General features: G+C 40.7%; 1 protein-coding gene across 2 annotated transcripts in view; it reads right to left on the bottom strand.

Moving 5' to 3' along the window:
• Positions 1-23495, bottom strand: part of CRTC1 (CREB regulated transcription coactivator 1) — a 310977-nt gene that overhangs the window by 185148 nt on the left and 102334 nt on the right. For both annotated transcript variants that reach the window (XM_082263685.1, XM_082263686.1), the window contains exons 3-4: positions 10218-10355; positions 8153-8214 (exon numbers count right to left, since the gene is read on the bottom strand). In XM_082263685.1, coding sequence (XP_082119811.1) covers positions 8153-8214; positions 10218-10355 — 200 coding nt within the window. The remainder of the gene's footprint in view (positions 1-8152; positions 8215-10217; positions 10356-23495) is intronic.

Here is a 23495-nt window from a genome sequence, read left to right as displayed (position 1 = left end):
TCAAATGAATGTTTTTAAAAATTTTCTTAAAAAAAATTTAGTTTGTGCATGGCCAGCATAAGTGACAGCAGGCGCAGGGAGCTTGTATCCAGCTACCTGCCTATTAATAAGGGAGTGTGTCATAAATATTATATACCAATCCGGTCTGAAAATTTGCAAAACAGTGTTTTAGGTCTTTTAAAAATATTGATCTCGGAGTCTGATATGTACCACATTTAAACCTCTAATAATACATATATCTGTCTCAGAGTGGATTAAATATCCAACTATATAGCTGGATATTTATATTTACCACTGCATATAGATATTCAAGATTATTAACTAAATTATACACTAACTTTTTTTTTTTTTTTGGTTTTTATCCGATTAGTCGATTAATCGAAACAATAATCGGCCAACTAATCGATTATGAAAATAATCGTTAGTTGCAGCCCTAATTCCAAGTATGCCTATGCTGCGTGTGAGAAATCTGATTAAACTGACAACTTTGTGTAATTAAAAAAAAAAAAAATGAGCCCCTCTACATCTAGGCTGTGGAAAAAGTCACATGTGGCATCCACATACTCTGGAGGCATAGCAGAATGTGTTTTGGGGTGTAATTCTAAATATGCCTATACTGTGTTTGAGAGATAACTATTTACATTTCTACATTTTCCAAAAAATCATAACCAAAAATTACTAATTCAAAAAACTCAACATGCCTCTTACTAAATACCCTGGACAGTCGATATGCGAGTATTTGTACTGTCCTAGCATTTTCGGACCTCAAGAAATGAGACAGTCAGTACATCAAGACTGAACAATTGTCAAATATTTTCAGTATACACAATAGCTAGACCAACTTACACACAGACTTATTATACACGGATTTGGGTTATTTTTACTATAGAAATGTAACAGAATACATTTTGGCCTAAATTTAGAAAGATTTGCACAATTTTAGAAACAGAAGTCAAGAAAAAAAAAAAAAGTTTCCCCTCCAAATTCTAGGTATCTTTTACAAAGCAAAACCCAGTGGTGATTAAATAACAGGGTTTTAACAAGCTTTTTTATGTTTAACATTTACAAACTGGAGTTGAATGAAGCTTTTAAAAGGTTTAACAAAGCTTGCCGAAAGCTCTACAAAAGCTTTGTATGCGGTTGCTGTACACACTGCTCCTGTACAAGCTAAAGCCCACGTGAACAAAACCTGCAAAATTAAAAAAAAAATAAGAAAACAGGAATGGTGGGAGAGAGTCAGAAAATATGTTACATCCCCATTCACACATGAGAATTTTTAAAGCTTGAAGCTCCAAAAACACTCAACATATCCAAAATCTCTTGGTTTTCAATTGTGTCTTTTCACACCATAAAGTAATGTTGCTTGAAGCTTGAAAAATGTATAAGCTTCTTTTGAGCTTCAAAAAAAAAAAAAACAATAGACCAAAAACCATAAACTGTATTTAGCTTCCTATTGGCTAATTTAACTGCACATAGAATTCTGAGTCCAAGCAACACTTAAAATAATGACAGACACTCAAGGTGGCAAATGGCATTCAGGATGGCAAAGGAAGAGGATCGATAAACATCTATTCACTGATCTTATCTCTGTGTTGTGAGCGGAGTAGGAAGTGGAACTGACGTGTGAAAGTTGTGGAAATACTCTGCTTATGGACTTGAGATGCACTTATAGCCAAAAAAAAAGTTTGGAACTGCCAGATGAATGGAGCATTCACAACATACAGTATTACAAGACCACCATTTTTGAGACAAAAGAAGGGACAGTAGGTGAGGGCTTGCCAAATGCCTGGAGGTACAGAGGCCCTGGTCTTCAACCACAAAAGGGGAGAGAATCAGGAGCAGAAGGAACATATTAGAACTTAAGCACTGAAAGTATCTGCCGCCCAGCATGTGAACAGGCTCTTAAAATGGCATTGCACTGTGAACACTAACTGAATGAGTTGGTTAGTGCAGATGGGAACTGATGCAACAGCACAGTCTTTATAGCTTTGGTATACATTTTCAATGGCATCTCACATTTAATTAACCAGTTACAGCATAAGACAATATTTTGTTGTTTTTGGTATATATATTTTATACATGCTGTTTTTTTTTACACTGGCAAAAATTAAAGTTTACCAAAGCACAGTCTGTTTATGAAAGCAAATTACATTAAAAGAACCAAACTGGATTTTGTTCCTATGAAATGCATGAACTGGACATCTGCTAAGTGTGCCAGTAAATAAGTAAACCATGGTTGCCATAAAACATCTTACACAGTTGGTGTCAGGAAAAGCTAATAAACAATCAGTGTCTCTCCAGCTACTGAAATAACAAAAAAGGTACATACTCAAGTAGTGCTAGGTAGGCTGCAAGTTACATAAAAATAATTGAAATGTCGAAGTACCTCCTGTAAATATTACACATCTTGAAGTACAATACTGGACACGATTCATTCATGGGTTATATGCTGCTACCTTCAGGTGCTTGGATACAGGCAAAAGCTTTGCTGGGAACCACACCCCCAGTGTACCCATATAACCACACTTATACTGGGAGGCTCCGGTTTTTAGGCAAGCAGTAAGGAGGTCACAGAGAAAAGAGGGATCTATGTTCTGTACTATACTCCAAGATATGGAATTTTAAGGTACCTGAATGTTTCTATTATCTTGATCTTACAGTAAGGCTCCATGTACACGGGACGTTGTTAAAAGTTCCTTTGAATGCTGAAATTTTTAGGACGTTTGAAACGTCCGTTCGGTCGCGTTTGTACCCGTGTTTAGCGGGCGTTTAGCAGCGTTTGCGTTTAGAAGCGTTCCTAGAGGTCAAAAAAATGATTCCCCTTTAAAATGGAAAAACGCGGGTCATCGCGTTCGGACGCGTTTGTAACGCCGGGAAACACACGTTCGAATGCAAATAATTGCGTTCTAAAAACAGTCCCTGAACGCAGCTGCCTGCAAATGACTGTAAACGACCTGGTGTACATGGACAGATAAGATAAAATGTAGATGGGTTCAGGGGCTTCTGAAAAAAACGCCCAACTGCTCCTAAAAGGCCATTTCCAGCGTCCCGTGTACATGGAGCCTTAGGGACAATAATTTTTTCTAGATTATGGGATGCCCCCAAGCCAAAAAATCGAGTGGTGGGAATCAAAACCAACAGGCCCACATGAACAAAAGGCCCACATGAACAAACAAGAAAAGTCAACAAACCTAAACAGACAACTGACAAGAGAACCTTGTAGGTGAAGCATGACCAGTAGATGCTCAAAGAGCCACCATTTAGAAAACGGTTTGGAAAACTGAACAGAAAAAACAGTGTTGGCCCTGCAGCTTGCGAGAACATATGCTATTTGCTGGTAAAAATCACAAGAACCCTGCCATCCTTGGGAGAATGAGCTCAGGTAAGGAAGGAGGAACTCATTCTGAGGGAAAAAGGACACCTTTTAAGGTAGGACTTGAGGATGGAGAGTTACATTAAAACATGAGGCGATAAGAGGCCAAAGGAAGCAAGGAGGACTGGCTTCCAGAATACTTTGTACCCATGTAGTATAAGAAGATGAGGACCCCAGGAAAAAAACATGAAAAGCCAGAGAGAGTGGTTTCCATTTTTACAGAGGTCCTTTTTAACAAATAAACCCTTTAAGCACAAAGGGGCACTGCATAGGCACGAGGACACAAGTCTCTATAGGGGCACAGCAGTTACCAAGATGTTAGGAAGAGGATATATATAGGAGGCCCAACAAAGACTTGCAGGGTACCCAGGACTAGGTGTTCGGGGATTCCAAATGGAAGAAGGTTCCCATTCCTAAAATTGCAACATTTCTAGAATGGGGTTCCCCATCATGATGTTAAGTGAGAACTGCTCATCTAATAGAGGCGAGTATAGGGGAGGTAATTGGCATGCCCAGCCGAGAGGTTGGAAAGTGGCTAACTAGTGATTAGCAGGGAAATAAAAGTGGAAGATCTCTGGGTGAGTCTGCAGAGCAGTCATATAATTGAAGATGTTCGTTGAAATAAGTAGGTAAAAGCCAGGGCACCTACAGATAGTATGTGGAGGGGAAAAACAAGTACTAAGGTGGTGAATTGGGACAACCGGTACCAAAAACCAGGTGTTTGAGAATTCAAGAGCAGGTGGACTTCTCAGCACGTAAAATAGGCAACTGGGTAATCCTTGACCCTGATAAGGAGGAATGGCATGATCAAAACACAAAAGGCAGAATCTGTAGGTAGTAGGCCAAGGAAATTTGTGTAAAAAGGGGTCTAGGTAGTGAAGCCAACCTCCCCACATAGTGGGAAGTAGAATTTCAGTGACCTTTAGTGGAGAAAACCAGGCACTGGCTGTCCCAAAGCCAGAAAAACTATCATGGAAAGCAACCAAAATGTCAACGATTCACAAAGTTGTGCTGAAGAAAATGTAAAAAAGGAGGATGTCAAGATTAGTTTCAAATACCCTGAGAGAAGTAAAAGTTTGGGGAAGGAGCCAGAGATGGATGCGGGTATCAAAAGGGAGAAGTGTTTGCATCAGCATTTGGGCATATGGTTCAAAAGATATAGGACTCAGGAGCCTAGGAAAAAAAAAAGATCTGGAAGGTACTCTGGCATATGAATGTTCAGGATGTGATAAAGGGTCTAATGATATAGCACAACATGGTATAGTAAATGTTTCCACAAAATGAGTGCTACAATTGTGAAGAAATAGGGAATATAACCCATCACAATGCGTTTTCTATTACATTTAGGAAATCTCTCATGAGAGCAGAAGCCTAGTAGCTGCAAAAGACCTAGTTAACAGGCCTACAAGAGATCACCTAGGAGCCTAGGTACCATCGTAAATTAAATAAAAGGTTTTAAGTGCACAATGGTACATGCTTTTCTAAGTGTAAGGGTCCATGTGTAGGATTTTGAAAAGTCTGTTATTCTGCCTAAAAAGGAAAGCAAGTGACCACCTCCCCATCTGACTGTAAGCTGCAAAAACAAAAAACTGTTTCCATTTGTGAAGCAGCAAGTAGGAAAGGAACAGTAATAGGGATTTTGGGCACCACTCACAAAATGGAGTGAAATAAAAGCTTGGGACATCTGTGATTAAAGCTGGAGGAAATGTCTTTAGAACCACCCATCCAACTTCGGAAGTGGAGGTGAACCTTTGTTGTGTAGTCAGCCTCTGAACAGATCAAATTGGCTTACAGGTAGAGGGTCTGCCACAAAAGGACGGATCTGTATTAGCTGATGACACATTGAAGGAGAGGTTGCAGATAGTGCAAATCAGGTAGAAGAGGCCTATTCAATTAGGATTGTGGTTAGTGGGGTAGTGAGGGAATCACCTTCCCTTCCACCATCTCAATGTATTTCTCAAGGGAACTCCTAAAGAGAAACACACCTTTGAAGGGCATGTGTAAAAGGCACCTTTCCTGAGCTCAATCTGCCAACCAAGCTTTTAGCCAGAAAATCGTCTTTAATTCGATATTGCCAATTAAGAATCTTCCCCTGCAAGGTACTCAGTGGATGGATGTGGAATGAGGGGTTCAGTGTGTCTGGGAAGAAGGAACTGGTGTAACCTAAAAATTTACTGAGTTCCTGCAGCTGTTTCTCTGTGGTATCAAGCAACTGGTGTGACGGAATGTGTGTATTTAGGTGTCTTGTAAGCAAGGGTGCGAAGAGGTAAACGTTATAACAACGCAAACTATGAAGCCAAATAAAGCAATACAATTATAGCAGTGTAGATTGTCCTACAACCTGTCTCTACTAAACTTCTTGTGTGATTAGCAGTGTATTGTGCCCTGTAGGATGAAAGGATAAAATGTGTGTACCACAGAACCAAGTAAAGACTCCGACACTATATAGCCAGCAACTGGTATGTAAAAGGTACAGAGCAACCCCGTCTTACCTTTTCCAGGTCGCTTGTCCCACCCAGGGTTCACCTGTCATGGTGGGCAAATCCACCAAAGGGAACCTGAGGGGGTGTGTGGCAAAGGAATGGACCATGGCCCTGGACCTGTATAGCACTCTGTAGCCAATTCATGTGTTGGGTCACGTACCAAGGTGAACACCAAAACACAGGATCCAGCACCCTTGGGTACAGTTCCTAAGATGTAAATCGAGGCTAATTTACAAACTGCGAGTGAGCCATAAGGCAATAAGCAGTCAGATCTTGATAAAGTCAGTTAAAGAAGGAAGTAAAAACCAGTATAAAGGAGGAGGTCCACCACCTAAGGACATTAGCAAAAGAAGAAAAAGAAGAAACACAAAAAACACTAGAACCTCAAAAGGTGAGTACGGTTCCCAGCAAAGCTTTTGCCAGGGTCCAATAACCTGAAGGCAGTGACATATTATCCATGGTCTAACAATCAATTCTTGCCTCCTGTAGGATTAAGATAAGTATATTTTAATTTTCAGCTATACAAACTTTTCAAGCAATTTAAGAGTCAACCTTTTGAAAAATATGACAAGGTGGGCAGTGTTCGTATATTAGTGCATTAAATAAAAACAAGTAGTTGTTAACTCTACAACTGCAGGCGCTCATGCACATACACCCCATTTAAAGATTATGCATACTGTAAGAATGCAGTAATTTCCAAACAAACAAGGGTAAATTTCCACCTTAAAGTGTAGCTTATCACAAACAATAAAATTTCATGTAATTTGTTAAATAACTGGTCATCCTGTCATTTCCTCTGGATGCCGTTTCAAACTGACCACACTAGGCATGGAAGCATATTCTATAGTTCCATAGTGAGATTCAGCTTTACAACCACCCCTGTCTAGATTCCACTGTCTAAAAGACAATGACAGATCTGCTCAGTACAATATTGCAGCACGTCAGCGTAAGCAGTCGTGCATCATCTTCAGGCTCCATCCACAGTCATAAGCTACATACAGTAAATTAACAGTGCCCAGTGTAATTGTGTGGTTTGCAAATCATTTGCATTCACCTACAATTTAAGACTATAAAATTAAGAAATAATATTTGTAGCTGTCATTTTTGCTAAGATTAATCAGAACTACATTATTATGACTACATCCAACTAGAAATTTATACTGAGCTTTTTCTTTGGAAGATATGATTAGAAAATATGATTAGTGAGACATGCTGAATCGCACATGCAGCCACACATGCCGAATGGAGAATAAATGTAACATTACTGTGTATACTAAAGTCGTTTTTTTCTAAACAGGCAGTAAAAAAACTTTAAAATAGGGCCTCACCTCTGTAGCTATAGGGACTGAGGAGAAATTATATATAAAAGATGAACGTCCAATCAATCTATTCCTGCACCACCACCCTAAAACGCATAGCCAAAAATTTGTGAACAGTAAAAAACAGAGGGCTATATCGGTGCTGGACCAACCGCTATGAGAGACATACCAATCAAAAAAGTATGTAAAATATATTTTATTCAGAATAATCCTAATAAAATACTATACAACAGTAGTACAGTAAACAAAATACATAAACACACACAGAGACAAAAGACATGTGTGGACCTCTTGTTAACACCCTACCCACACAGGTACATAAAGAGATGCCCTATAGTGGCGCAAGGTAAGGGTGTCCAATGCATTTCGCCTACTCGGCTTCTTCAGGGAAGGGTAGGTGTAGAGGATTCACAATATCATTATAAAATCAGAAAGTGTCCCATATATAGAAGAGTAAAGGCCGCCTATGAGCATTTCAGAAGCTGGATCGCCAGTACATGAGATCGATTCACAATTGTTTCAAAGCCTTTTATAAGGAACAGGTTGTACTATTTGTCTTCAATGGGGAATAGATTGCACAGAGTAGTAAGGGCCTTGGGAGGGATTATCCACCGTGGTCCAAACAAAGGCATGGAGAAAAGCTGGGGCATATAAACAGACGACACAAATAACCAGAGCTTTTGATCACTGGCCCATATAGAGCCCTCTGACGATGTCCCTCTCCAGGAAGTTCTATGAAGTCTGGGGAAGCTGATGTAATCTAGGCTAGTCTTATGGGTAAGCCATACTAGTGACCCTTGGAGTGTGCAGGTATGCCCCTCTAGCCCAACCAGTCCACTCAGCATGCCTAAATGCATGAGGTGACGGTATGCATAGTTTTTCTTTCTCACAGAATAAGCAAAAGTGGGAACCAAAACATTTTAAGAAAAGGTGTAAATTCAACAGCACAATTGTAAATTGCAAGTAAATAAACCTACCGTCTCCAGCTAGTATCAGGTGGAGGCGACAAATATACCGATCCATATGGGCAGCTGTCTACGTGGAACATAAGTTAAGGAATAACATGATATAACAATCCATACAAGTAGTGTAAAAAAGTTGCTTATAACCTTAGTGCAACACAATTAATAATGTACCAACAACATTGTTGAAATAAAAAATATATAATTTAGTCCAGCATTTTAAAATGTATTTTTATTTATATTTTTGTCTATATATTTGCTATATGTTGCTTTTAAAATGAAACAGTTTCTAAGGGTCCTTTGACAAGGGCGATCCTATCCGCCTGTCAGTTTTTCAGGCGGATAGGATCGAATGCTCCATGCATCCCTATGGGACAGTGGATGTCAGCAGAGGCTGCAGCTGCTGATCAACAAAGGTTTTTCAAAGAGTCCTTTTGACAGAAGTTGAACAAAGAGGGCCACACACACAAATTTGGCCAGTGCCTGCTAAGCCCCCGTTCACATAGAGGCGACCTGTGAGGCGACCTGGTCGCCTCACAGGTCGCCTTCCATAGGGAAGCTGCGGACCCGTTCTAAAAGGAGCGACACAAGTCGCTCCGACTTAGAAAAAGGGTCCGGAGCTTCTTTGGGGCGACCAGGAGGCGACCGCCATAGACTTCAATGTTATGAAGTCCGTGGCGGCCGCTCCGAGGTCGCGGCGCGCTGCTCGCACCGCGATCTCGGAGGTCGCCACCCGAAGTCGGATCGCCCCTATGTGAACGGGGGCTAAAATATTCTTATTTTGATTTGTCTATGCCCAGCTTTAATGAATCATTTGTTTAAAAAATAATCGGCAAGTCCATAACCCCTGCCAGGACTCAAAATTAACAAATATGTATCATAATGAGGAAAACCATTACCCCAACCAAAGTTAAGAATGTAGTTTTACAATTTTATAATGTCCTGTAAATACACACATTTGGAAGATTTTGCAGTAACTGGTGTTGTATATGAACAAAGAGGTAGCAAGTTATGTCCCCAATATTACCTGCCAGAGCAAAATAAAAAGGTCATAAGCAAAACAAATCTTTATAATTTAAATCAAACCAGAAAAGTCACGTCCAATCTGCGCAAACCACAGAAATAAATACGTTGTGATAACATCTAGCTAAAATACATTATCTAACAGCATTAAAGCCAAACTTAAAAAAAACAAAAACACACAACAACAACATACACACACAGAACACCACTCCCCAGAGCACATAGAAAGGGCACCCGTTCCATATGCTAAAACATTGTAAATAAGCCCTTAATCAGCTAAATACATTCCAGGAGCATTGGACTTAGGGCGGTTTGAAATCATACGAGTTCAACTGAACTCACATGATATCAAAGCCGCATGTCAGTGCAAGTTCGGGGGCGATTTGACAGACATCTGTATGGGGGTTCCTGCATAGATGTCTATTGAATTCGCCCTCGAAGTCGCCAAGAGTAGTGCAGAAACTACTTTTGGGAATCGGTGCGGCTAAATTGGCATCACACTGATTCGGATGGTGCCGTTGCGGGCAATAGGCTCAGATTTGGCATGCGATTTACCATGTCAAATTAGCCTGATGTGAACGGGGGCTTAAGGCAAGTCTTACAATTACGGTAATTTTCTTTAGAAAGCAGCCACATTTTGATAAGAAAGTCTGTCCTCTGCGAGCATGCTCAACAGAAGGAAGCTTTTTGCAGAGGTCAAGACTGAACAAGCTAATCACATCAGTAACTGACTGTACATAAATTGCAGAGACACAGTTTGAAAGCAAAGGGGAGCGACACCTACGGTTCTCCTAAAAAAATCAAATTTTCTCCAGGTTTCAGTACATTAATCCTGGATTTCAAAATTCCTTCAGCTATGAGCTTACCATCTAGAACACCAATATCTTGGGAGGCTAAAAGTAGTATTGTGAAAGCAGTCCTGTCTTCCAATGCTGCCACCTAAGAATTGGATATAGAGATTATATAAAATATCCCTTCCAACCCACTAAAAAAAAAAAAAAAAAAAAAAAAAAAAAAAAAGACATTAAAAATTTAACAAAAGAATGAATAAGGATATCTGCCGTCCATGTTTGTCTACTGACAAAGGCCTTCTATGGGGGGATCCAAGACGATTTCGATCTCGATACACCCTGTCCACTAGACCATGATGTCGAGTTGTTCTACTGGTATCTAATCCAGAAGACTGAAAAGGAGTCTGTAAGAATAGGATGATTTTTGGTCAACATTAAATGTTTCAAATGCATATTTACAAAAGCAAAAAAACACACAAACACATTTCTATTCCATTTCTTTTCTCATTTACAAAAATTAGAATGGATTATAAAAAGGAACTTTTAAGCACAAAAAAACGTTACCATGGTCATTTTACCCCTCCATATATTGGATATAAACTTTCACCACATCTCTTCTACAACTTCACATTTTAAATGCAAGCACTGTTAAAACACATTTTTTGGCACAGCAACCCAACTAAAGATGGAATGATTTTTTTTACTTGTAAAACCCTTTTTTCGTAATACAGTACAGGACACGACATTTTAGTCTGACCATGGGTTATAAGCAGCAACCTTCAGATGATTGAAAACTGGCAAAAAAAAAAAAAATGCAGAAACAACCCATTTTTTTTTTTAACTTCTCTCACTTCCAGCTCGCCTCAGTTTTGTAGCCATCAATAGGGATATTAAAGTACAAAAGGAAGAGAACATAAGTCAAAAGACCTTTTTTCTTACTCATACAACACAGATCACAGGCACTTTGTCTTAACCATGGGACATACTCGACCCACACTTTCAGAATGTTGAGTTGCAACGGTCTGTGTGAAACTCCGTATATTGTGCTGCCTAAAAGGCTATCATAATAGTTACATAGTTAGTCAGGATGAAAAAAAGACAAGTCTATCTGGCTCAACCAGTAAAAAAAACAAAAAAACAGTAAAGAAAACCCAACCATACAATCCCATATACACGCAGTTGGTCCAGGAGAAGGCGAAAAAACCCCAGCAAAGCATGATCCAATTTACTACAGCAGGGGAAAAAAATTCCTTCCTGGTCCCCCGAGAGGCAATCTGATATTTCCTGGATCAACTTTACCTATAAATATTAGTACCCAGTTATATTATGTACACCCAGGAAAGAATCCAGGTCTTTTTTAAAGCAATGTGTGAAAACATGATGCTCAGGTGTAAATCCAGCCCGAGTACTGAAAAAAGGGCCAAGTTCACCTTTCATAATTCAGGGTACACCATGTAACATGTTACTAACTAAAGGTGGGCTACGGACCAAAATCAAGCTTAGAAAACCAACTAATGCCCAGTAGATGCCCCTATATCACCAACTTGCTTTGCTGCAAAAAAAAAAATGGGAATGTAGTCAATGGTAAAAATAGAGTAAGCAGGCACCAGTAGCCATATGACTGCACAAGTGTCTTCCCTGCAGCTTTTGCCTCCAACTTGCCATATCAATAGCAGACAGGAACACCCCCTGAGCTTTTAGGAGAGACGAAAACGCCCACACCAACCAACACCCAAAGAGAGGACCTCCTCTCTCAAGGATAAACCCCACTGTGCCACCCCACAGTATGGGTATTGTAAAAAGGGGAACTATAAGAAATTTTCCAACAAACCTACCTTGGAGCCATCTGCCAGACTGGTAATGTGTCATGCAAGAATCAGACTGCATGGTGTAGCATTGTTGACAGGAGGAAGTCTGCTGTTTTCAATCCTGGGAAGATCCAGGTCCACCAACTGCTCCATTCCCCACCCACTTGTGCTCCCATCATGAGGTCCTATGGATGTCGGCACCAGGGTATACTTATACCCACCATATTGCTGTCTATTCAGGGGGACCTGTGACGGAGCATGCTGTGGTCCAAATGAAGCAACGCAGGGGAAGACTTGGAGCCTGCCCAAAATGTAGGTAAGGGCTCCATTAGCACCCCTGCAACCACAGGAATAGTTGCTTTTTCTCCAGCAGAGAAGCAACCCCCGGGAACACCAAAAAGGTTGAAAGGGGAGGGAAGGTCCCTTAACTAGGATACTAACAAAAGTAGCCTAGAAGAAAAACCTATATACAACCTAAGTCCATTGTCCCTGGAATCACAGGGAAGCACATAGGAGGAGGCCTCTGCAACTAGCACGACAGCCTAAAGCATAAATAAAATGAACCTTGCGATTCCAGACAGTGGACGTGGAGGGGTTGCATAATGGGATTTTTGACTTACCGTAAAATCCATTTCTCCGATGTTCATTGACAGACACAGCTGCTTTTCTTGACCATTGGGTTATACTGCCCCCTACAGGAGGAGGACACTATGCAGGAAAATGCTCGACTACACCTATGGGGCAGTGCCAGGGGGTATACCACCCACTCACAGCTATAGGCACGCAGTTTTGTTACAAGCAGTGTCATAAGAAAGCCAACTCCACAGAGGGGTGGGTGCTGTGCCCGTCAATGAACATCAGAGAAATAGATTTTGTGGTAAGTCAAAAATCCCATTTTCTCTTTCATTCATTGACGGACACAGCTCCTTATCTTCTTGACCATTGAAACGTCCCAAAGCAGTGCCAAACATGAGGGGTGGGAATTGCAAGAAAAAATTCCCCAAGGCTAAACTGTAGCAAACCAGGTAACATGGAGCTCAACCATAAACAACTGGAGCTCACCTGAAAAAAAACAAAAAAATACACCCTCAAAGAGGACCAGGTCCTCTAAACAGCAAAATGTTATAGGGAAGTAAACTGCGCTAAAATATACAATCCGGAGCAGCAACTCAAAAAGGAGATATCCACCATCAATATAAAACGATAAGTTGCGCCATTTGTGAAATTTAAGGTTATTATTGACATTAACTAAAAACAAAATAATTTGTGACAAAAATTATATACAGTGGGGATCGAAAGTTTGGGCACCCCAGGTAAAAATTTGTATTAATGTGCATAAAGAAGCCAAGGAAAATGGAAAAATCTCCAAAAGGTATCAAATTACAGATTAGACATTCTTAGAATATGTCAACAAAAGTTAGATTTTATTTCCATCATCTACACTTTCAAGATAACAGAAAACAAAAAAATGGCGTCTGCAAAAGTTTTGGCACCCTGCAGTTAATATCTTCTACTGCCCCCTTTGGCAAGTATCACAGCTTGTAAACGCTTTTTGTAGCCAGCCAAGAGTCTTTCAATTCTTGTTTGAAGTATCTTTGCCCATTCTTCCTTACAAAAGTCTTCCAGTTCTTTTGAGATTTCTGGGCTGTCTGTCACGCACTGCTCTTTTAAGGTCTATCCATATATTTTCAATTATGTTGAGGTCAGGAGATTGTGAAGGCCATGGCAAAACCTTCAGTTTACGCCTCTTGATGTAACCCCCCGTGGATTTCGAGGTGTGTTTAGGATCATTATCCATTTGTAGAAGACATCCTCTCTTTAACTTCAGCTTTTTCACAGATGGCATCAAGTTACCATCCAAAATTTGCTGAAATTTTATTGAATCCATTTTTCCTTCTACTCGTGAGATATTGCCTGTGCCACTGGCTGCAATACAACCCCAAAGCATGATTGATCCACCCCCATGCTTAACAGTTGGATAGAGGTTCTTTTCATTAAATTCTGTGCCCCTTCTTCTCCAAACATACCTTTGCTCATTCGGGCCAAAAAGTTAAATTTTAACCTCATCGGTCCACTGAACTTGTTTCCAAAATGCATCAGGCTTGTCTATATGTTCATTTGCAAAGTTCAAACGATTTTTGTGGTGAGGACGTAGAAGAGGTTTTCTTCTGATGACTCTTCCATGAAGACCATATTTGTACAAGTGAAAAGAAACACAGAGCGCCTCTAAGTGCAGTATTTATTAAAATGATGTAGACACAGTTAGTAGCAACTCACATGGTAATAAACAGTGGTAGGCTATAACAGCTCCGGCGGTGCGTAAGGAAAAAGATGTAGATGCAAAAGGTCCCGGAGAGATGGATGTTTGTAGCCGGTACGGTGTAGTCCGTCGATGGGAAGAAGCTGGCCGAAGGATCTTCCGTCTTCGGCTGATGTCTGGGGACCAAGTTGGAACGCAGCGTACGCTGCATGCGTCACCAGAGCTGGTGGTGACACGATGCGTTTCAGAGCTCGCGCAAGGCTCACAGTGGGCATGCGCGCTCTTTTTTCAAGTGTAGGATCCTACAGTTTCAGTTTTCTAGACAACTGCTTAGAAGATCCCATGGTGCTTATTATTGGGGCAAGGTCAGATGAGTCTGGGCATTTAAAACCTTTGAGATTGACATCACCTGGTCTTCCCAGACGATGATTGAGAACAATCCATGACACTGGCAGGTCTCAGCCTTGCAAAGGGGGCAGTGCATGCTATAAATTCTACAGGGTGCCCAAACTTTTGCAGACGCCATTTTTTTTTGTTTTCTGTAATTTCAAATTCACGCTGTGAATGGCGGCGACAGGCACCAATACATTCCCCATAAGCACAGCCCTTACTCACCATCCTCATCATTCCACTCGCAAAATGCGAGCGGAATTTTTGAGGGCTGACTTAGGGTATATCAAAACTAGGGCTGAAACAACTAATCGATAAAATCGATAATAATCGATAATTACAATCGTTGTCAACGATTGTCATTATCGATTAGTTGATCCTCCGATTAGTTGCGCTGCATTCTGGACTTTCCCTGCCTTTCTCCTCTGAGTATGAAGCCGTCGGCTGCATTCACTGTCTCAGACTCCACAGCTCGGCACTTCCGTGACCTCCCCCTCCCTCCTCCTTCCCTCTCTGCCTTCTTGTGACGTCAGTGAGGGAGTCAACACAACACTTCTGGGTCCTGAAACTCCCCCTCCCCTCCCCTTGTGATCGGCAGTGTTCTCTTGCAGAATGCAGAGAGGAAAGATAAGGTAAGAAGTTTTTTGCCTGCCCCTCCTCCTCCCTGAATCCCGAGCTCTGCTCTCCTGACCTCACCATGCTCTGTGTGCACTGTAACCTTCAGTGGCTGCAGAGTTTGAATGTTGTAGTGCTTCTGCTGAAAACGAGTGAGTGGAGAGGGGGGTGTAAAGGTAAATAAAGTTCAGAATTCCAGCTGATGCACATCTCCACCAGGCCATTTCTATAAGCCACCCCTGAGGTCCCATTCACACTAATGGGCTGCCCTACCTTTTGACAAACACACCATAGAAGGTCTAGAACATTTTCAGGTATGCGGCTTTGCAAGTATGTCACATGACAAAACGTGGGTCTGATAACTTTTTTTTAGAGTGCCATTGAAAATGAATAGCACCACAATCACTATGCGATTTTGCAGTACATTTTTAAAATGCGTGAGAAAACATGCATTTCCCATGCACTTTGTCACATGTTCAGGAAATGCAGAGTGTTAATGCAGCCTAAGGACTCTTTTACATGGGCGGCTGAGCCATGGATTTACCGCCACCTCTGGCTGTGCATCCGAATCCTAACAAAGCAGTCACATAGGGCTGTACACATGATGTGGCTGAAATGTTTTACTACACAGCTGCAGCATTTTTAACGCATGCTGCAGAGTTGGACATGTAGCACCACCTATCACGCTGGGTTCACACTGTTGTGTGGAGCGGCTCACAACAGGGGATCTAGTGCGTCCCTGTTCTTCATTTCAGGAATGAATCGGGCCCAAATTCTTGGCTCAATTCAGACCTGAAACAGACCAGAAAATGCACAGGACTTTCCTGCAAACCGCTCTGCAGCCGCCCCAGAGCTTTGTGAACTGGCTCCATTAAGAGCCAGTCACACTCTCCTGACATACGAATTGGATACAGAAAAACCCACGTCCAATTCGCATCAGTGTGAACCCAGCCTTACCCCCCGCCCCCTTTTCAGTTAAAAGGGGCTGATCTGCAACTGCAAGCCAAACACTTGACTCTTAGTTGCAGCATGGTCTCGCAATTTAAAATTACCATTCAGCAATTTTAAAAAAGTATAACAAAATACAGGCGCCAGGAAGTAGAGTTAGCAAGGGTATGATTTCTGACATGGCTGCAACATGATGGGGCACTGTAAACAGTGCCCCATCACTGGTGTTGCCGGGGGGCAATAAATGAACGAAAAAGGCATATTGAGTTTTTTTATGATTTTATCTGATTAATCGAAAAAATAATCGGCAACTAATCGATTATGAAAATAATCGTTAGTTGCAGCCCTAATCAAAACCAAGGCCTTTATCTCCAAGGGAAATTGAAGGATGTGTACCTCCAACTTAAATTCAGCATGGCAGCTTTTCAAAGGATAACACTCCCCATAAAATATAACAGAAGATGCGCCATAGTGAAATACGTCGGTTTAGTGACAATATAAAATATGCACTTACGGCAACGTAGTAATCAGAAGCATTAAAAACAAGCCGCCGGCTAAAGCGTCGTGGTTAGCGATGTGCTGACATCACCGCGCTCTGTGAGATCCCAGGAGGACGGGAGGAGGTTTTACCCAGCCGGGAACGGCGCCCCCCATGTTACAATTTTCTACTTCCGGGTACCGCAAGAGCATCGACAGGAAGTACTTCATAGAAATAGTAAACGTAATAATCAACTCTGTTCTCAGTACCAAATCCACATCCATGGCTGTAAGTATTAGAGTAATAAAATAACAGACCTGCTAGTCCTAGCACCTAGTCATGGTCATATTTATATATGGGACTTTGTAGGATATGGTACAGCAAGTAAAGGAGGTAAGCATATACAGAAAAATATACAATATTTTATTCAAAAATCATATTAAAACCATTATAAAGGTTTAGGTATACAATCATTAAACTCAATTGACAAACATGTAGGTGAATGGATGTTCTGGATTCTGCCCATTCAACGCGTTTCGCGGACTGATTTATACAGTCACCGCTTCATCAGGAATAGAGACAGTTGATTCACCTTCCAAAACTTAAAATAGAAAAAACAGTAGTAAGACAGAAGTAGTAACTACATATCTTTTGTATATCAGAGTTATCATAACAGAATTATATTTTATACATTATTTATTCAAAGATATACAAGCTTACCATACTTCATAGTTGTCAACAGAATATCATAATCCGGTGGGACAGGTCAATCAGGACAGCCAAGCCATGACCCTGACCATACACTATAGGGGGCATAAATGTCCTCCCAAGGAGTCGGCCATATTGGTGCAGACTGGACCTAACTCAAGTATACAGACTTAATCCACTGGCAGGCAAAGGAATTGGTGCAAAAGATGTATCTAAACGGGAATTTATATAATATATATATATATATCTCCATCAGGATAAAATAGACTAGACTGCATTTTATAATATACTAGATCCCCAAAATCACCAAGAAGCAAGGGGAAGGAAGGAAAAATCAATAAATCAAAAATAGGGGCAAATATGAATAAATAAAAAGAAGGGGAAGGAGGGGAATAATGGGATTGTTGGGGAGAACAATACAAAAAAGAGGGGAGAGATTACAACTTCATAAAAATAACTAAGTAGTCCCCTTAATAGAAATTTATAATCATAAAGGGATATCCATTCCCATTTATTTGTTATGGCTTAATGGCAGAGAAAAGGATGGGGATAAAATTATTTAGATGAATGGAAATGGCTGGCCAAGTGGTAATTAGGCTGGCCAAGTGGTAATTAGCATAAAAAATGAAGTAAAAAGTCAAAATGGAGATAAATACCCGCTTATCCAACGAAGAAATGCCGCAGTGTATAGTGGAGAGCCGGGAGGAGCCGCCATCGGCGTCCTCCACATGCGCTCCACTAATAAGCTGGTCCCATCGGAAGTGACGCGCCGCCCACCGACGTCACTTCTGGTGCGGGCGCATCACGCTACATCTGGCCGCAACAGGAGGCCAAGGACAGCCCTCCCATTGCGTCACTAGGCAGCCCTGATCAAAGACCAGGAGAGGCACAGCCAGCCACAAGGGGGAGCCTACCTCTGCTTTGCGCCCGAGGCAGCACACAGAGGGCAAATGGCGGCAAACCCCGGAACACCTGTCCCACCTAGAACAATAAACATGAACAACAGCACGAAACAATGTGACAATAGAATTTATACAACAAATATACTAATATAAGAGCAACATAATATTAACAACTTGTTACATTATTACAAAATCGAATACATATAATTTATAGTATTAGCTACGTTGCCCACAGAATGCCAGAGAACTAGGACATATAAATGACATATAAAATCCAAAACCAAAATAAGCATAACTAAAAAAAAAATAACCTAAAATATCCAAAATAATCTAACATGGAAAGAAAAACACAAAAAAATATGTATTAATAAAAATAGAAAAATAAATAAAAAAATATATATATTGGTGTTTTTTTCATTTATTATTTTCTATTTTTATTAATATTTATTTTTTTTGTGTTTTTCTTTCCATGTTAGGCTAGTTATGCTTATTTTGGTTTTGGATTTTATATGTCATTTATATGTCCTAGTTCTCTGGCATTCTGTGGGCAACGTAGCTAATACTATAAATTATATCTATTAGATTTTGTAATAATGTAACAAGTTGTTAATATTATGTTGCTCTTATATTAGTATATTTGTTGGATAAATTCTTTTGTCACATTGCTTCGTGCTGTTGTTCATGTTATTGTTCCAGGTGGGACAGGTGTTCTGGGGTTTGCCGCCATTTGCCCTCTGTGTGGAGCCTTGGGCGCAAAGCAGAGGTAGGCTTGTGGCTGGCTGTGCCTCTCCTGGTCTTTGATCAGGGCTGCCTAGTGCCGCAATGGGAGGGCTGTCCTTGGCCTCCCATTGCGGCCGGATGTAGCGTGATGCGCCCGCACTAGAAGTGACGTCGGCAGGGGCGCGTCACTTCCGGTGGGACCAGCTTATTAGTGGAGCGCATGTGGAGGACGCCAATGGTGGCTCCTCTTGGCTCTCCACTATACACTGCGGCATTTCTTTGTTGGATAAGCGGGTATTTATCTCCATTTTGACTTTTTACTTAATTTTTTATGCCAATTACCACTTGGCCAGCCATTTCCATTCATCTAAATTTTATCCCCATCCTTTTCTCTGCCATTAAGCCATAACAAATAAATGGGAATGGATATCCTTATCATGATTATACATTTCGATTAAGGGGACGACTTAGTTATTTTTATGAAGTTGTAATCTCTCCCCTCTTTTTTGTATTGTTCTCCCCAACAATCCCATTATTTCCCTCCTTCCCCTTCTTTTTATTTATTCATATTTGCCCCTATTTTTGATTTATTGATTTTTCCTCCCTTCCCCTTGCTTCTTGGTGATTTCGGGGATCTAGTATATTATAAAATGCAGTCTAGTCTATTTTATCCTGATGGATATATATATATATATATATATATATATACAAAAGATATGTAGTTTCTTATGTCTTACTCCTGTTTTTTCTATTATTTTAAGTTTTGGAAGGTGAATCAACTGCCTCTATTCCTGATGAGGCGGTGACTGTATAAATCAGTCCGCGAAACGCGTTGAATAGGCAGAATCCAGAAATCCATTCACCTACATGTTTGTCAATTGAGTTTAATGATTGTACACACTGATCCTATATAATGGTTTTAATATGATTTTTGAATAAAATATTGTATATGTTTCTATATATGCTTACCTCCATTACTTGCTGTACCATATCCTACAAGGAAGTACTTCATAGTAAGGTTTTTTTTAAATTAATATACCTTATAAAATGTACCACTGAAATATTTATAACTTTTAACACTGTATGATGATCAATATAGTATTTTGGACAACCCAGATGTTACATGTTTACAATTTATGATTGTGTTGAGCGCTCTATATCCTTTTATCACATTTATTTTCCCCATTTTCAGTGCTGCTGCACATTTGTATGGGTAGCACCCCCTATTTCTTTTCACAAAAGGAAAAAATTGCCAGGACCAGAGATCCCAGCAAGGAACTAGGTCCTTACTCCTGACTAGGCAAAAAAAAAAACAATGCTTATAGCTGAGAGTGGGAATATACCCCCTGGGACTGCCCCGTAGGCGTAGTCAAGCTTTTTCCTGCCTAGTGTCCGAATTCCTGTAGGGGCCAGTATAACCCAATGGTCAAGAAGATAAGTAGCTGTGTCAGTCAATGAACGAAAGAGAAAATAGTATTTTTTTTCTAGGCTACGTTTTTTTGATAAAACATCAAACGAGTGATGCTGCAGTTCAGCCTAGAGGAAACAAACTGTGGCTCGAGGGTATGTGGCTGTTTTTGTAAACGGTGGAGGACGTCTTTCCGGTTTCCAGGTTTCAATGCTGCCCTAGAGGATAACTTGAGAAGAAAATATGGAATGCATCTTTCCATTTCAGTCTGCTGCCACTGTAATAGTCTATAAAATGTAATGTATTATGGCAACCTGGAGGAGTTCTCTACACTGTTGTATAGAATGCCCCCAGACATATGGTTTCTGCCTTGAATTGTTGGCTCATCGATTTTCCCAGAAGTGTACAATGATTGATCAGCGGGTTTTTTTCCTTAACAAAAGTGACTTTTTTTTTATATGTTTATTTAGCATTTAAAATCAGTGTAAGTACAATAAAAAGGGGAGCGAAGTTTGTTCAACAATGTCCAAGAATAATAACCAGGTAATAGGTGTATATACAGTCCGGTCCATAAATATTGGGACATCCACTCTTCTAATCTTTTTGCTCTATACACCACCACAATGGATTTGAAATGAAACAAACAAGATGTGCTTTAACTGCAGACTTTCAGCTTTAATTTGAGGGTATTTACATCCAAATCAGGTGAACGGTGTAGGAATTACAACAGTTTGCATTTGTGCCTCCCACTTTTTAAAGGGACCAAAAGTAATGGGACAGATTAACAATCAATCAAAGTAAACTTTCACTTTTTAATACTTGGTTGCAAATCCTTTGCAGTCAATTACAGCCTGAATCTGGAACGCATAGACATCACCAGACGCTGGGTTTCATCCCTGGTGATGCTCTGCCAGGCCTCTACTGCAACTGTCTTCAGTTCCTGCTTATTCTTGGGGCGTTTTAACTTCAGTTTTGTCTTCAGCAAGCGAAATGCATGCTCAATCGGATTCAGGTCTGGTGATTGACTTGGCCATTACATAACATTCCACTTCTTTCCCTTAAAAAAAACTCTTTGGTTGCTTTCGCAGTATGCTTCAGGTCATTGTCCACCTGCACTGTGAAGCGTTGTCCAATGAGTTCTGAAGCATTTGGCTGAATATGAGCAGATAATATTGCCCGAAACATTTCAGAATTCATCCTGCTGCTTTTGTCAGCAGTCACATCATCAATAAATACAAGAGAACCATTCATGCCCACTACCACCACCATGCTTCACTGATGAGGTGGTATGGCTTTGGATCATGAGCAGTTCCTTTCCTTCTCCATTCTCTTCTCTTCCCATCACTCTGGTACAAGTTGATCTTGGTCTCATCTGTCCATAGGATATTGTTCCAGAACTGTGAAGGCTTTTTTAGATGTTGTCTGGCAAACTCTAATCTGGCCTTCCTGTTTTTAAGGCTCACCAATGGTTTACATCTTGTGGTGAACACTCTGTATTCACTCTGGTGAAGTCTTCTCTTGATTGTTGACTGACACACATACACCTACCTAGTGGATAGTGTTCTTGATCTGGCAAACTGTTGTGAAGGGTGTTTTCTTCACCAGGGAAAGAATTCTTCACTCATCCACCACAGTTGTTTTCCGGGTCTTACTTTTTAAGGATGTTTCAAACAGTTGATTTGGACACACCTAATGTTTTTGCTATATGGTTTTTTTTTTTTTTTTTTTTTTCAGCCTAATGATGGCTTGCTTCACTGATAGTGTCATCTCTTTGGATCTCATATATTGAGAGAGTTGACAGCAACAGATTCCAAATGCAAATAGCACACTTGAAATTAACTCTGGACCTTTTATCTGCTCCTTGTAAATGGGATAATGAGGGAATAACACACACCTGGCCATGGAACAGCTGAGCAGCCGATCGTCCCATTACTTTTGGTCCCTTAAAAAGTGGGAGGCACATATACAAACTGTTGTAATTCCTACACCTTTCACCTGATTTGGATGTAAATACCCTCAGATTAAAGCCTAAAGTCTAAGGTTAAAGCACATTTTGTTTGTTTCATTTCAAATCTATTGTGGTGGTGTATAGAGCCAAAAAGATTAGAATGGTGTCGATGTTCCAATATTTATGAACCTGACTGTAAATACCATAAAATGCAAGAGAAAAAAGCAATTCAATGTATAAAATATATACAGTGGGTACGGAAAGTATTCAGACCCCCTTAAATTTTTCACTCTTTGTTATATTGCAGCCATTTGCTAAAATCATTTAAGTTCATTCTTCTTCCTCATGAATGTACACATAGCACCCCATACTGACAGAAAAACACAGAATTGTTGACATTGTTGCAGATTTATTAAAAAAGAAAAACTGAAATATCACATGGTCCTAAGTATTCAGACCCTTTGCTCAGTATTTAGTAGAAGCCCCCTTTTGATCTAATACAGCCAGGAGTATTTTTGGGAAAGATGCAACAAGTCTTTCACACCTGGATTTAGGGATCCTCTGCCATTCCTCCTTGCAGATCCTCTCCAGTTCTGTCAGGTTGGATGGTAAACGTTGGTGGACAGCCATTTTTAGGTCTCTCCAGAGATGCTCAATTGGGTTTAAGTCAAGGCTCTGGCTGGGCCATTCAAGAACAGTCACGGAGATGTTGTTAAGCCACTCCTTCGTTATTTTAGCTGTGTGCTTAGGGTCATTGTCTTGTTGGAAGGTAAACCTTCGGCCCAGTCTGAGGTCCAGAGCACTCTGGAGAAGGTTTTTGTCCAGGATATCCCTGTACTTGGCCGCATTCATCTTTCCCTCAATTGCAACCAGTCGTCCTGTCCCTGCAGCTGAAAAACACCCCCACAGCATGATGCTGCCACCACCATGCTTCACTGTTGGGACTGTATTGGACAGGTGATGAGCAGTGCCTGGTTTTCTCCACACATACCGCTTAGAATTAAGGCCAAAAAGTTCTATTTTGGTCTCATCAGGCCAGAGAATCTTATTTCTCCCCATCTTGGAGTCCTTCAGGTGTTTTTTAGCAAACTCCATGCGGGCTTTCATGTGTCTTACACTGAGGAGAGGCTTCCGTCGGGACACTCTGCCATAAAGCCCCGACTGGTGGAGGGCTGCAGTGATGGTTGACTTTCTACAACTTTCTCCCATCTCCTGACTGCATCTCTGGAGCTCAGCCACAGTGATCTTTGGGTTCTTCTTTACCTCTCTCACCAAGGCTCTTCTCCCCCGATAGCTCAGTTTGGCTGGACGGCCAGCTCTAGGAAGGGTTCTGGTCGTCCCAAACGCCTTCCATTTGAG

This window comes from Pelophylax lessonae, assembly GCF_965119305.1.
Source record: "Pelophylax lessonae genome assembly, chromosome: 1".
Classification (NCBI taxonomy): domain Eukaryota; kingdom Metazoa; phylum Chordata; class Amphibia; order Anura; family Ranidae; genus Pelophylax; species Pelophylax lessonae.
Note: the sequence above shows the minus strand (reverse complement) of the source record. Positions and strands in the feature narration are given on the sequence as shown.